Source organism: Staurois parvus, unplaced genomic scaffold (genome assembly GCF_062004578.1).
Source record: "Staurois parvus isolate SC_StPar_1 unplaced genomic scaffold, SC_StPar_1.0 ptg000315l, whole genome shotgun sequence".
In the NCBI taxonomy this organism is placed as follows: Eukaryota; Metazoa; Chordata; class Amphibia; order Anura; family Ranidae; genus Staurois; species Staurois parvus.
This window is the reverse complement of record NW_028318111.1, coordinates 4,081,445-4,097,711: the sequence shown is the minus strand read 5'-3', so window position 1 is coordinate 4,097,711 and position 16,267 is coordinate 4,081,445. Positions and strand designations below refer to the sequence as shown.

At 41.1% G+C, this 16,267-nt stretch overlaps 1 protein-coding gene across 2 annotated transcripts in view; it reads left to right on the top strand.

Moving 5' to 3' along the window:
- The window catches only part of RAB3GAP1 (RAB3 GTPase activating protein catalytic subunit 1), a 204,090-nt gene that overhangs the window by 119,481 nt on the left and 68,342 nt on the right, over positions 1–16,267 (top strand). For both annotated transcript variants that reach the window (XM_089683600.1, XM_089683598.1), the window contains exons 15-17: positions 4,285–4,457; positions 8,564–8,618; positions 8,723–9,091. In XM_089683600.1, the coding sequence (XP_089539726.1) occupies positions 4,285–4,457; positions 8,564–8,618; positions 8,723–9,091 (597 nt within the window). The remainder of the gene's footprint in view (positions 1–4,284; positions 4,458–8,563; positions 8,619–8,722; positions 9,092–16,267) is intronic.

Below are 16,267 nucleotides of genomic sequence, written 5' to 3'. Positions count from 1 at the left end.
GATTCTGGCACACAGCTAAGGAGGAGCAAAGGGCTGAGATAAATGATCGTGTACGGATCAGAACACTGTCTGTGTGTCCTGATCCATTCACTGGATTTGAGGAAAAGGTTACCCTAAATGTTTATTCATAATGGGGGGGGTTAAAACCCAGTAATTGAACTGCGCCTTTACCGCAACCCCCTTTAACTGCAGATGCAGCAGCTATGGGTGTACACATGTTGCAGCAGAAATTATACCCAATGCTTTCGGCAGGCACTACAAGTTGCAGCATGCTAATGCAGGGATTAAATCAGTTGGTGAAGAGGCTATGCAGTGCCTCCTCACCATCTGTCAGATGCTCTCTGAAGAGTGATTTGAACTCAGATCCATCTTCAGAGAGCAGCAGAGGGACTCCGATGACAAAAACCTTGCCAGAGGTTCTAAACATTCCACTCTTCAAAGGTTTTGGCTTTAGATCAGCCTTTCTCAACCTTTACAACACGGAGGAACCCTTGACATAACTTTTTGGCCTCAGGGAACCCCTGCTAATAATCATTATAGTTACAGCTCACAGTACATTATTTTGATGGTCAGTGGAAATAATGCTTCTCACATTTGTGGTCATTGGGAAGAATTCCCCCCTCCTTACCGATAGCTAAAAAGATCATTTATATCAGTTGTTACCCAAACAGAAATCTTCCGGAGGGACACAAGGGTTCCACAAACTCTGGTTGAATAACCCTACTTTAGATACATTGTGAAAAAAACATTGGCATTGACGTGGTTCCTCCCTAAAGTGTTGCACGAGGGCTGCTGCAATATAGATAAAGCAGACATGAAATGTACGCATACAATGCCATACCTTGTCTCCCTCCCCCTTGATAAAAATGCAATACGATTTTTTTTTAAATTAAATTATTTTTAAGAAATACCTCTTTTGATACCCAATGACTTTCTCTGTAGCATAATCAAGTTTCATGGGAGGGGCTGGCCGTTTTCTATAAACATTACAGCATCCTGTCTTCAGTGTTTTTTGAAGGAACACATCCCTGATATCCCTTTTACACATGAACCCTTGCTGGCCACGGGGTGCTCCAGACTTTAGCTGTGCAGTCTGCTGATCACTTGCTGATCATTTGCCTCTTCGAAGTGGGGGGACAATGTCACAATCTCCACCTCAGCCAATCAGAGGAAGCCTTATATTCACAGATAAAAATACAAGGCTTCCTTTAAAGACAAGCACTCATCCTGACTTGATTTTCTTCCAGCTGCAGATTGGAAGTCGCCTGCACTACTGCTGGAACACAGGGGTACATATTGTAGCTGATGCTACTACCAGTGCTTTTTTTTAGCTGGAACACGGGGAACGTGTTTCTGGCACCTTCAGCACAGAATGTATGTAAGGGAAAGGGGTGCTAGGGTGTGCTGGAAAATGGAGGTCTTTTGTTGCTGAGGAGGTCTATTGTTGCTTGGGGCGGGTGTATTGGTACAGGGGGATCTATGGTTGCTGTGGGTATTTAGTTGCAAGGGGTCTATTGTTGCTGACAAATCTGTTGTTGCTGAGGTGGATCTGTTGGTGCTGAATGGGGTCTGTTGTTGATGGGGTGGGTCTATTTTTGTTGAGGCATTATTTTGTTGTAAGTGGATCTGTTGTTGCTGGGGGGAGGCTATTGTTGCTCATTTTGAATCTATTGTTGCTGTGTGTACATTGTTTTGGGGGTCTATTGTTGCTGGCTACAGGGGACCTATTTTTACTGCTTTTTGTTATCATTACACATTCCAAACAAATTAATTAGCACCACAAAATTATACTTTGCTCTGTATTTTCTAAAAGGGGCTGTACTGGAAGGAGGGTAGGGGGTGGAACTAAGGGACAGTACTTGGAGGTGGGTGGAGGGTGGGGACAAGGAATGCCTTGGAAGGGGGGAGTTACTTTCACCTATTCTCCTGAGAAAAAGAAACCTTGGCTACTACAATACGGTAAATAGTCTTGACCCAAACAAACTAAAGTGACAGGAAACCTGGACTTCTCGCTGCACAGAAAGCTGCAAGACCGAAGGCACAGGAGTGCCTAGGCACCCACACTTACCAGGAAGTACACTGCTATTTTTCAGGAGTAATTCTAGAGCAGTGTTTTTCAACCTTTTTTCAGTCAAGGCACCCTTTAAAATTATGGACAGTCCCGAGGCACCCTTTAAAATTATGGATGGTCCCGAGGCACCCTTTAAAATTATGGATAGTCTTGAGGCACCCCATTCTAAAATGTGAAAAACTATTCTAATAGTTTTATATGACGCAGCAACATCCACACATGTAGGACACCCAACATTAAAGGTGATTTATTCTTCCAAAGCAAATGCACTTTTTCACACTGGTACTGACTAGTATTCCAGTGTTTCTCTTCTCTAATGTGACCCCAGCACTGACGGAGAGGGGCGGGGGAGGGTCAAACTAGGATGCTGTGCAGGCAGCTGACATCCTCCTTATCAACTGATGATGTCATTGGTTGTCAGGATGCCAACGGCTAGAAGGTTGTCATGGTGCGCAATGAAAACCTGTGGCTTAGTGTAACTAAAAGGCAGGTTTGATCCACCCGCTTACTTGTATACAGATTTTGGGCAATTTGTAGACATTTTGCCAAGGCACCCCTGAAGAAACCTTAAGGTCCCTGGTTGAGAAAGGCTGTTCTAGAGAATAGATCGCTCTCCCATGGAACTGATTACACACAATTAACATTCTAAATTTTGTTTATTATAAAGAAAATCATCTTGAGTTCAGTTTCACTTTTATAAAAGAAATGGAGGAGGCTCTGGAAAAAGTCAGAGTCAGGAAACCTCTGACTACTAGTCTCCGGATATTTCAAATGAGATTTGGTGATTTCACTACAGTGCTGCTCACTGTTCTCCTTGCTGGAAGGTTCTACATGAGCTGCTGCTACCAAGATAGCCATCTCTACACAGAGACACCATGCAGAACAAGGCATGGTAAACCATTGTTGGGGGGGAAAAAGATCAACTTCTTGCAGATCACAGGCAATACTGGTTATTAGTCCCTTACCTGCTTTTTCAGGCACAGCTTCCAGAGCTCAGCTCCTCTTTAACTATTGCGGAGTTAATTCATGCAAGAAAACAACCTCTGTAGTGTAAATTTGTTTATTTAAATGTTTTATTAATAATTTATTAACACTCAAATGTAGATGTTCCCAACACGCCAAGGTATACAACTTAAGCTGATCATAGATGGTTCCAATCTTGGCCGATTCAGCTGGGACCAGCCAAGATTTGAACCATCTATGGGTAGGCTGATTGTACTCAGTTCAATTGTATGGCTTGGGTTCAACCATCCTGTCAGATTTTCCATGCGATTATTGTCAGCGGCTATAGCCGTTCGCAATAATCACTGTGTTCTCCCGGCAGGGACAGCTCCCCACCCTGCCAAGAGAACACAGAAGTTCCGCGGCAGGGATTTCCCAATCAACACAGTCAGTGAATTGAGCGATTTTTCTTTCCTGCAACCAAAGAAAATTGAATAGTCTTTGGCTGGTTTTAGTCCCGTTATCAGCTACACTTCTGAGTGTTGTCTTTGTGTTTCACCGTAAAGACTTAATTGGGGGTTTCCAATAATATAAATGCATTGTCATTACCGGTGGTGGTAAAGAGCTGTGTTACATGGCAGAGAAACATACAGATAAGAATGACCTCTTTGCATTTTTTTAGATTTTCGTTTGTGTGTGTTTGTGTGATTTATCTAAATTTTTAGATGTTGACATATATAGACACTGACAAACACTCCTAAGAGGGAGATGTATAGGAACTTGCAATTACACAAGTTATTTACGAATTGTGCAAATGTTGTATGCAAATCAGAGCAATTAGGAGCTCATGGCCTCTTCTCTATTGCACTGTGTGATTATTGTAATTACAGGTTATCAATAAAGTTTAGTTTCAGCATCAATGAAGTATTGGTATTCAGCTAGTTTCGCCAAAGGAAAAGTCTAATCCTGACTTCTCCGTTCTGTTTTTCAGAGACTTATAGTCATTCTTTTTTTGCTGAAAAACTCCTGATCATTCAGAATTAAATCATTTTTCGGTACAATAAGCAGATCCATATTCATAGGGGGGCTCTCTATCTTTAAATGAGATGTTGGATTTTTTTTTTTTTCGGGAGCGCGGTTCAGGAATTTTGCATATTTTCAGCCATCTGTCCTTGGCGATCAGACCGACTCATTTGTGATGCAACAATGCTCAAATGATTGTAAAGTGCTTGAATTATGTATGTTGGATGTGATTGTTTCTCTGTTCACAGAATCTGTACAGCCAGCTAAAATCAGCACCAGCGGACAGCCTCACCTACAAACTGGCTCTCTGCCTGTGCATGGTCAACTTCTACCATGGAGGGGTGCGAGGTGTGGCACATTTATGGCAGGAGTTCGTACTGGAGATGCGGTATCGGTGGGAGAACAATCATATCATTTCAGGGTGGGTACCTATAGCTTTCTATTACCATGTGTCCTGGAAGGTCCACTTTGTTTTTTGGGTTTTTTTTTTAAAGAATACATTTTATGAAGTTGTGAAACAATTGCAGACATGCTGACTCCAGAGTCAACAGGAAATACATAAATAATAAGGTACTTCAGTACATAAAAATAAGTTTTTAATGCAAGTCATATTCAGCATTGAAGCACAAGCACATAGTGAATTGGAGAGACCCCAAATTTACATCATAGGACAATCTAGGTACAAAGTGTCTCCATTCTAATCACTTTACCAATGCTATGAAAAGCTATGTGAGCAAGGAGCCAGTGCCTAGGACTTAGAAATGTGAGGAAAGAGAGAGAAAAAAGAAGGGAGGACTCCCGACTGTGAGATCACCATAGAAAAAGTTTTGCAAGCTATTATAGGAAAGATAGAAGTTTGGGTAAAGTAGAAAAGTCAGTCGAAGAATACCACGGTACCAAAAATTTCAGATAACCTTTTGTGGAGGTTAGCAGTTAGTTCATCCATTCTCATGATAGAATTAAGTTCCTCTACCCATTCTCCAATGGTGGGAAAGGTTAGTCTTTTTTCAGTGTCTAGAAATGAGTGTACACCCTGTGGACAAGAGAATTTAGAAGAAACATTTTTTAATCTTTGAAATTGACCCAGCTATTATGGAGAGAAGTGCCACTTTTGGCGTTTCCGGCCATTTTCATCGGCTCAGTGATGTCAGCCGACACAGGTGGACTCTATTTACTAATTAGGTGACTTCTGAAGGCAATTTGTTCCACTAGATTTTAGTTAGGGGTATCAGAGTAAACGGGGCTGAATAAAAATGCACACCACACTTTTCACATATTTTTTGTAAAAAAATGTTGAAAGCCATTTATCGTTATCACTCTTTGCATAAACTTAACGTAAATGTCAAAAAATGGGCAGCACAGTGGCTAAATGGTTAGCGCTTCCGCCTGGCAGTACTAGGGTCTTTGGTTCAAATCCCAACCACGGCACCACCTGTCTGGAGTTTGCATGTTCTCCCTGTGTCTGCGTGGGTTTCCTCCGGGCACACCAGTTTCCTCACACTCCAAAGACATGCTGGTAGGTGAATTGGATCCTGTCTAAATTGTCCCTAGTATGTATGAATGTGAGTTAGGGACCTTAGATTGTACGCCCCTTGAGGGTTAGGGACTGATGTGAATGTACAATATATATGTAAAGTGCTGCGTAAATTGACGGCGCTATATAAGTACCTGAAATAAATAATAAAAGCCTTTGACACTTCTGAAATGCTTGTAATTATACTTCAGTATGCCATAGTAACATCTGACAAAAAGATCTAAAAACACTGAAGCAGCAGACTTTGTGAAAATTAATATGTGTGTCATTCTCAAAACTTTTGGCCGGGGCTGTAGTAAAGGTAATAATTTGTTTGGAATACCTTAGTCCAAACAAACTATATAAACGTCACTAAAAGCTGGAGATCAGCTTTACTTTAGAATATTTCTGATAATGCTGGTCACTTTTGTTACCAGTACAGTTCAGTCTTTTTTTTTCCCTTAAAGATCTTTCTTCAATTACTGTTCTGTTGACAATGTTTGTTTTTTTCCCAAACAGGAAGTGAGGGAAAATATGCAACAGAGACACACACCAATAAAAAGCTGATGGGTTTTATATTACTGAGTCTTTATTTATCACAATACAATGTTTCTGCTTATAATGGACCTTTAATATAGAACAAAGGATTTTCAAAAGCAAAATGCAAAGGAAAGTGTCACTTCTGAGCTGGAATTCTATAAATAAGCTTCTTTTAGCACAGGTGAAATAGTGGAATATGTGAAAAAGACAAGAGAGCTCCCTCTATTGGCTGGGTGGAAACTTTTGTAAAATTTAAATGCAATATTTCATCATTTTTTTTACTAAAAGGAAAACAAAAGTTCTTATAATAAATAAAGTATGTGCAAAACCACTCTACATTCCCTTAAAATTCCTTTTTCATTTTTATTAAATGCATTAAACACTCTGAAAACTATGTAAATGTAATACAATTTATAAACAGAATGTGTGCAGAAAGGGATCTGTTAATTACAGATGTTCAGCCTGCCCACGCACAGTGAATTTTCTGTTTCAGACCAAACAATCTTATTTTCAAACCATTTTTTTAATTTCTTTTTTTTTTTATTTTCTTAATTAAAGCTGAACTCCAGGAAAATGACTAAACTCAGAACTGAAATATATATATATATATATATATATATATATATATATATATATATATAACTGTTTTATCTGCCAGAAGATTTTCAATTCTGTCCATCAATCTTGTTATTTTTTTACAGCCCTGCAGACACTCTAAGTGCAGTCAATCAGTCAACTAGACAATAATATTATATGTAAATGTAAAGTTTCAAGAGTTTGGAAGAACTAAAAGTATTTAAATGAAAGTGGTAAAAAAAATGCAGGACCTCAGTTCTACAAGGTGGCAGTTCTTAATCACAAATCATTTAATTGTTTTTTTGAGGGAACTTCACGTAGATGAGCATTGCAATGGAAAGTTAATTGCACCTTCAGTACACATCTGCAATGTGCTGCAATGCACCTTTGTTATAGCACACAACAATGCACAGATGCATATGCTCTTTTTGTTCTTTATTTGTGAGGTACCTATTTTTTTGTGTACTGAGGTGCTCTCTTCGTCCATTTAAAATGGTATGCATAGATTTGCTTTAAAGACTTAAGTTCACCTTTGGAACATATTACATATTCTGCCTGTATTTAGGGTATAACATGTAACATGTTCGAGCTCCTGCCTCCTCTCCCCCCAATCCTTCCCTTTTTGTGACAGCAATCGAGAGATCTTCTCCCCCAGACCCACTGTCACAATTTAAAAACAGCGCTACTGTGCGGGGCTCTGCCCATGTGGCCTTGTCATTCATTCGCAGAGTTTCTGTGAATGAAGTACAATTACTGTCGGCCCCCTCAGCCAATGGTTTGTAGTTTTCAATGACCTGCAAGGTTGCTGGTGAGCGCTCTCATAGTTCATTGATTCTTACTGCAATTTGGTGACTGCCTGCCCGTTGGAGGTATGGGCAGATAGTGTACTGGGAGTCTGTAAGAACCTGGCATTGTACTCCTGATCTGCTGATTGCAGGTGCAGTGCTTTACAGGCTCCAGTGTAAAAGATTATTAAATGCACATTTTTTTACCTGCAAAAAGCTAGATGTGCATTTATTTATAAAAGGTGAACTTCTCATCCACTGCAGGGATTGATTGCTTGTTTTGGATTTGGGGAACAATAAAAAGAGGATTTACTTACCCAATACTCTGGCACCTCCCTGCAATTAGACTAGTCCCCACAGCTTCTTCTCCCCAACACTCCATTGGTCTAGAGCAGTGGTCTCCAAACTGGCCTTTTGCTTGCCTTTATCTGGCCCTTGGGGCACTATTCCTCTCACTGACATTACCAATTACCGACGCCAGGATATTCTCCACGCCCACTGGCCACAGTCCGGCTCCTTTAAAGTCTGATGGATAGTAAACTGGTCCTTTGTTCAGAAAGCTTGAAGACCCCTGATCTAGAGTCCTGACAGCATCAAGACCAGTTCAATGTCCATAGCCTTGCACTGGAAGTGGTGTCAGAGAGGGACTGTCCACTGCTGGATTGTGGGGTTCACCATCTGCTGGGGAAGTGGAGGGTCTGATAAGTAAAACTGTTTTTCTTCACCCTTAGACAAAACTAGTTGTTAACCCATGCTGTCCGGGCACAACCCCATTGCAAGGGATATTTTACATTTTCCTGGAGTTGGGCTTTAAGTCTGAATATGAGTAAATGTAGGCTGTTGAGTTCACTGGTTCTAGGCATTGCCCTCTGTAGTTTCTAGGTAGTAGTAGGAAGTTGCAAAGCAGAAATTCAGGTGACCTAAAGGCTGCTGTCTCATTTAAAAGGACTATACAAAGCCTGCTGAACCCGGTTGCTTGGATTAAGTTTAATATGAGCAGATGCTAAGCTACATTGGCTGCAGTATTTCCTAGGTAATGTTAATGAATTCCTGCTTTTACTAGCTGCCTGTTCTTAAAATAGTGAAGAACACAGACCTTTTCTTGTATTGTAGGTTAAGCAGCGGCCCTCCAGATCTTAAATGTTGCTTACTTCATCAAAAGCTCCAGGTATGCATTTTATTTTTTCATTTTACAGTATTACAAACGTGGACATTGAAGCCTGAAAAATACCGTGCTCTATGTTTTACATGTTCTGTCTTCCTGTCATGTAGATGTTGAACTGCTGCATTGAGCGGAAGAAAGCACGGGATGATGCCAAGAAGGCAGAAACAGCCGACTCTACCTCACATACCCCCCTGTACAAGACGTCGCATGACTCTGCCCATTCTGCAGAATCGGAAAAGGGCAAGTATGATGTGGGGAAGTCCTGGGACTCTTGGAGTGACAGCGAGGATGAATTCTTTGAGTGTCACAGCGACACAGAGGAACTGAAAGAGAGTACACAGGAGGCAACTAGGAAACCGTCAAACAAAGAGGAGGCTAAGGAGGCGACAATACTAAAACCTGATGGGCGCTTACATCAGTTTGGAAACATGACCTTATTAAACACGGGAGAGCCTCTCTTCATTCCAATAACACAGGTAAAAACAACAATGTATAAAGTTCTTTTCATTGCAAGGGATAGCCTACCCAAGAGGGGAACACTGCTGAGCAGTTCATTAATTTATATCCATCTAATATGGGTGCATACAGGAGCTGCAAATAGGTACAGGAGCATTGCTTGACAAGGATAGGATAAATATCACCGCTAGATAGCTAAATTGACCTAATTTAGTGTATTTAACTTATAAAAAGCAAGTCTTATACGTTTGTAATAACATGAATAATTTCCCATGGAGATCAAGGTACGCTTGCAAGTGTACTACTTTTATTTGTAGAGTATCAAAAGACTGAAATTGGAGCTCAACTCAAAAATAGATTTGATATAATATAGGAAACATTTAGAAATGTTAGTTGTGTAACTGTATTACATTGAAAATGTACCCTTTTATCCGCAATTCCTCCTGAAAAATAGCAGTGCACTTTCTGTGCCTACAGCAGTGTGAACTCTGCCCGATTGCTAGTCCAAGGGATTTAGAATGAGGTTTGGTGCTGCCAAATCAATGTTAGTCACTGTTCTCCTTGCTGCTGGCTTTAATAAGGAAGCACAACCCTGCCTCTTCCAAGATGGCTGCTTGCACACACAGGCATCATGTAGAACAAGGCATGGTAAGTTAGTAAAGGAGAAACAAATCTGCTGTAAGAGGCTTTATGGATAGCCAAGTCCTCGAGCAAGCAAGAAATGATGACTGGTATCAAAGTATATAGACCAATGGTTGTCAACTTAGGAGGCATAAGGGCCTCAGGGCCCTTGACATCACCTAGGGGGCTGCACATAGTATTTCTTCTATTTAAAGCTACAAAAAAGACTGTTACAGACTGCAAATTTAAGCTGGCCATTCACTGATGGATATTTTTTTTGATTAACCTGCATGCTGAACGAAAATAAAATCTGGCCAATTCTCCATATTAATGCAAGGATTGACATGTGATACTGGGTTATTATATGCTGACAGGTAATGACAGCTGCTGAATACCAAACAGCAGTGCGTCTGGTTGGATACTGCTGTTGTTCAGCTGACAAATTTCCACCCGGCTATTTTGATGTTTCAGTCGAAGAATTTCAGGTGGGAGGGGGCCAACATAAGATTGCAAGAGATCCTTGCCATGGCCATTACAGCCCCTTACAAAATCTACACTGTTGATTGCTTGGGTTCAAGAGCCTCATGACAAGCCCCAAAGGGCTTCATCCTCTATAGTTCTTGAGATTTTCTGATAGCAGCAGCTGCCCAAACCAGATTTCTGGTTCTTCAGATTTATTGAAGTTTAAATAGTTTTGTTTGTGCCAAGCTGGTCCAAAAAACTATTTAATTCTCTAACAGATTCAGCTGCTGTATGTACTATATAAACTGTATGTAGCCTCTGGTACATAAAGTATACAGTGCTGTCTTCCAGCAGCGGGATGGAAAGTTCCTGTTCCGCTCCCAGAACAAAATCGTGTCGTGGTGAGAACTTCTTAGCTGTTCACAGGAAGCTTTCTATTTTCTGAATACATGCAAAGCTTCCTCTGATTGGCTGAGGTGGGGAGATAGATGTCATCTGTCTTAGCCAATCAGAGCAAGCTTTATGTTCATTAATTGAATGCAAAGCTTTCTGTGAATGGCTGAGTAGCGCTCAATTTTTTTCCGGTAGCTGAGGATACATACAATTTATGCAGCACACACAGCAGCTGCATCTGTTAATGAATTAATAGTTCATTTGGACCAGCTTGGTCTAAACAAACTATTTACAAACTATTTACAAACTATTTACCCACTTGCCATCTGGCCGCTGTATATAAACGGCCGGACGGTGGCAGTCCAGGGGCGGGTTGCCGTTCATAAACGGCACCCGACATTATGGACTGTGTGCGCTCCCTGGCAGTCCAGGGGCGGGTTGTCGTTCATAAACGGCACCCGACATTATGGACTGTGTGCGCTCCCTGGGAGTGCGCAGCACCGCGATCCGGTGCCCACAGTGGAACACCGATCGTTGTACGGGACGTATGTGCGAAGTCCCGATCATGTGATCACTGTTTGGCCAATCAGTGATCACATGCAGAGTAGTAAGCAAGATGCCACTTCTGACATTGCTTACTACGTGTGAAATCTGTGAATGATCACAGAGGTCACATGGTACAACGCTATTCACAACAGCCTTGTACCATGTGACAAGCTGTGGCCAATCACAGCTCACACAGTAGTTCTCAATGGCTGCAAGAATGCAGCCAGAGAGGAGAAATTATTGCTTTTACAGTCTTTATGGGTGTAAAAGCAATCAGTGTAAAAGAAAAAAAAAAACCTTCATCACCCCTCACAAGTAGTACAGTATCACCATGGTGACACTGTACTGCTAGGGTGACAGTATGTAGAAAAAAAAACAAATAAAAAATAAATAAAAATGTAAAAAAATTTTTTTTAAATTATAATTTTTGGGTAATAAACTAATTTGGGTTATTTTTTTTACTAAAAAGATAACGGAGTAAATTTTGGACAAGATTTATGATGAAATATAATTTGTTTGCAAAATTTTATAAGAAAAACACTTTTTTTCAAAATTTTTGGACTTTTTCATTTATGTAGCAAAAAAAATAAAAATCCCAGTGGTGAATAAATACTAACAAAACAAAGCTTTATCTGTCTCAAAAAAATGCTAAAAAAATTCACATGGGTACAGTGTTGCATGACCGCGCAATTGTCATTCAAAGTGTGATAGCGCTGAAAATTGGCCTGGACAGGAAGGGGGTAAAAGTGTCCGGACTGGAAGTGGTTAAATCTCTAAAAATCTGGAGAACTTCTTTGAAAAAAAAAAACAAAACATGTTTTGTCAGCAGAAAGTCTCTGGATAGTATAAAGGATGCAGCCTTTTGGTTCAGTTTACAAGCAAATCAACTTTAAAGCAGAAGTATAGCCAAAGCTATTTTGCCTGTATTTCTGTAGGTCACAGGATTGCGGTAATTCTGCACGCCTGTGACCCGGTTTCAGCCAACGGCGGGCTTAAGTCTACTGTCAGCTGATGTCACTCAACCGGTCCAGGCTCAGAAAAGTTCCCAACCATATGGTAGGGATCCACCTGGAAGTCTGGACCGACTCCTGGCTCCGCCTCTTAGCGATCCGCCGATAGCCTGAGCCAGCCCCTTCCGCCCCCTCCACAGCCCAGCGCTCCAGTGAGCTCTGAAGAGGCAGAGCAGAGAGACGGTGGGGAGGAGAGAACTGACTGATCATCGGCGTTAGATCGCTCAGTTCTCACTGCAGAGCCGGCCCACAGGGCCATCAGATTGATGCTGCATCCACCTAGGTGAGTATAATGGGTTTTTTTTAAGTGCATGCTTCTCTTTTAAAGTGCGGTGGTGGGGAGCAACTATAATTTTGTCTATTATTACACAACTGCTTCCATCATTGTGCCCCCTCCATGGCAGCTCAGTGTTGAAATTTCTTCTGCATTCTAGAGCAAGTGCATTTGAATGTTATTAACTACTACTAGCTATGCCATGAACTAGATAAAATGAAAATGAAGATCAGATGAAAGTCCTAACAGTATGCCTGCAGTACAGACACTAAACAAATGGGCATATAATAATTAGGACTGTCGTGTCAGATATCTTAGGTTCTTTTGCTTTCTTTACTTCTTACTTTTAAATTCATTTTTTGCTTAATTGTAAAATAGTAATAATTATACCCTTTAAAGGTGAGTATAGATGTTTTAGCCGCCATTGTCCAGAAGTTAAAAGCTTGAGAAATATTCTTCAGGTCTAAGGTGGATCTCTTGATGTACACAAAGTCAGGTTGAAAGGAGAAAGCATATAATTTAAAGAAGTTACCTTAAACGCGTCTTTGGTGAGTCATTCCATTTTCACAAGGTCTCTGTGACCTACACAGCGATCTACAATTGTACCAGGTTATGTGTGCAGACTTGGTTCAATTATTGTATGGTTTGATCTGTCGTGGTTTTGAGTTTTCTTTGCTCTTCCACAGCATCATGTATTTTAAGACAATAAATCACTAGCAGTAAGAAGTAACCCATTCATTCAAAAAGAAATATTCTAGGTCACACATAATACAACATTCTGAGCATTCATACCATAACGGAAACAGAGACTGTTTACAGTTTTATCTATTTCATGATGAGAAACAGAACTCATCTGCATACACAAACGTGTGTGTGCGTGTGTGTACGTGTGTGTATATGTGTACATAAACGCACACACTACATTGCCAATCGTATTGGTCGGCCTGCCTTTACACGCACATGAACTTTAATGGCATCCCAGTCTTAATCCTTAGGGTTCAATATTGAATTGGCCAATACTTTGCAGCTACAACAGCTTCCACTCTTCTGAGAAGGTTGTCCACAACGTTTAGGAGGGTGTCTATGAGAATGTTTGACCATTCTTCCAGAAGCACATTTGTGGTCAGGCACTGATGTCGGATGAGAAGGCCTGGCTCACAGTCTTCCTCCACCCCAAACTTGCTCATCCATGTCTTTATGGACCTTGCTTTGTGCACTGGTGCGCAGTCATGTTGGAACAGGAAGGGGCCATCCCCAAACTGTCCCCACAAAGTTGGGAGCATGAAATTGTCCAAAATGTCTTGGTATGCTGACACCTTAAGAGTTCCCTTCACTGGAACTAAGGGGCCAAGCCCAACCCCTGAAAAACAACCCCACACCATAATCCCCCCTCCACCAAACTTTACACTTGAAACTCTGCAGTCAGGCAAGTTACATTCTCCTGGCAACCGCCAAAACCTGACACGTCCATCGGATTGCAAGACAGAGAAGTGTGATTCTTCACTCCAGAGAACACGTCTCCACTGCTCTAGAGTCCAGTGGCGGCGTGCTTTACACCACTGCATCCGACTCTTTGCATTGCACTTGGTGATGTAAGGCTTGGATGCAGCTGCTCGGCCATGGAAATCCATTCTATGAAGCTCTCTACGCACTGTTGTGCTAATCTGAATGCTGCATGAAGTTTGGGTGTCTTTAGCTATTGACTCTGTAGACAGTTGGCGACTTCTGCGCACTGTGCGCTTCAGCATGTGCTGACACCACCCTGTCATTTTATGTGGCCCTCCATTTTGTCGCTGAGTTGCTGTTGTTCTCAGTTGCTTCCATTTTGTTAGAATATCACTAACCATTTACCATGGAATATTTAGTAGCCAGGAAATGTCACGGATGGACTTATTGCACAGGTGACAACCTATCACGGTACCACGTTTGAATTCACTGAGCTCCTGAGAGCGACCCATTCTTTCACAAATGTTTGTAGAAGCAGTCTGCATGCCTAGGTGTTTGATTTTTATATACCTGTGACCATGGAGGTGATTGGAACACTTGAATCCAATGATTTGGAGGGGGGGCAATACTTTCGGCAATCTAGTGTGTGTATGTATGTTTGTGTGTATGTGTGTGTGTATGTATGTATGTATGTATGTATGTGTATATATATATATATATATATATATATATATATATATATATATATATATATATATATATATATATATAAAATGCACACATTGTAAATGAATGTGGAACCTTCACATTGCACCAAAGATTCCCTGCATCGTGTAGCCCTGTTGTAATCAATGAGAGCACCAACAGTGGAATTTACATTAGAGGAACAAATTCATCGAAAGGATGTTTACCTGGAATAATACCAGACCTTGATGTGCTGCATGCACTTGAAAAGGCCAAGCTTAGCCAAACGAAATTAAGGGATCTTTTTGCATGTACCAGATTACAAAAAAAAAATCACTCGGTCAATTTAATAAAGAGAATGCAAACCCAGCAAATCAATTCAATTTAAGTCACTTTCAGTATTTTTAATTCTGTACCTTTCATTAAAATAATGCATGGTGACCCTGGCATGGAGATCTTTGTTCAGGCCCTTCATGTTATAGGTCAAATGCTCTTTCTCTGTCTCCTAATTGTGCTTCTGTCACGTGGTCTTACTATGAAGATTGCAATTGGCCATTAAAACATGTATTATGAAGGCACGGTTAGCTGTTGTCACCATCAGGAAATCCATTTGGAGAAATGCCATGCAGCAATTGCTAAAGTGCATGTAGACAAATGCCTGCAAAGAGGTTGCAGAACATCAAAAACACTGAGTTGCAGCAAAGGTTGTAAAAAGAAAAAGGTATAATTAAGGCCTCGTTTACACTTGCTTTTCTCTCTTTGGAAAGCATTTGACAGGCAGTGAGGAGGCGTTGTACCTCCTCCTCGCTACCTGTTTTAACCTCCTGAATGCTGAACTACCATGCCACAGCTGTGTGCATGGTGTGTGGTTGTGGGGTGATTGCAATGCGGCACAATTCATTTGAATGGGTTGCGTTCAGTGGGTGATAGTGTCTGCTGAGCGCAACGGGGGTTATACTTCCTGCTGCGACATATGTACAACCGTAGCTGCTGCCCTGCCAGCTAAAGGGGAAGCAGTTGAGGAGCAGTAAAAATGCAGCTCGACCGCATGCTTTTACGCCACCCCCCATCCAAACCTCTAGTGTAAAAAGACTTTGACTTGATATTGGCCTGTTGCAGTTCCCTGTGCAACAACAATCACAGGGAGAGGGAGGGGCAGCACCAGGACACCATCAGGTATGATGCATCCAGATGTGCTAGCAAGTAATGTGCTAAGAGGAGGTGAGACGAGAGATGACCTCATCAGTTCTCTACTTCTCTCTAACTGTACAGTCAGCGGACTGGAAGTGGGGAGATAACACCATTGTAAGTAAGATAATAGAGTAACCCAAGACTTCAAGGATGACCAGCAGGTAAGTATACACCCAATTGCATAATAAAACCAATATTTATTACAACAAAATGTAAAAAAATCGCATAATAGCAGTATTAAAAATTATTTCACATGCAATGGTCCTGATCAGTGTATGCGTTACGCGTAGAACTTGCATATAATATGTAAATGATCTCATCTAGAATCAAAAGATACAGACACATGTTTATAAATCAGAAAATCTCAATAGAGCATGAGTACAGCAGTTGTCCATTTATCATGTAAAGTCATAATGCACAGCAGTATCAATAGAAAACCATCTGATATAAGGAGAAAAGAAGGAGAGAGAAAATGCAAAACCCAACACCGTACCATATATACCAATAAAATATAAAAGGGTAAACCCAACTACGTTGCCACAGACTGCGGAGAGGCTTCTAGGAGGACA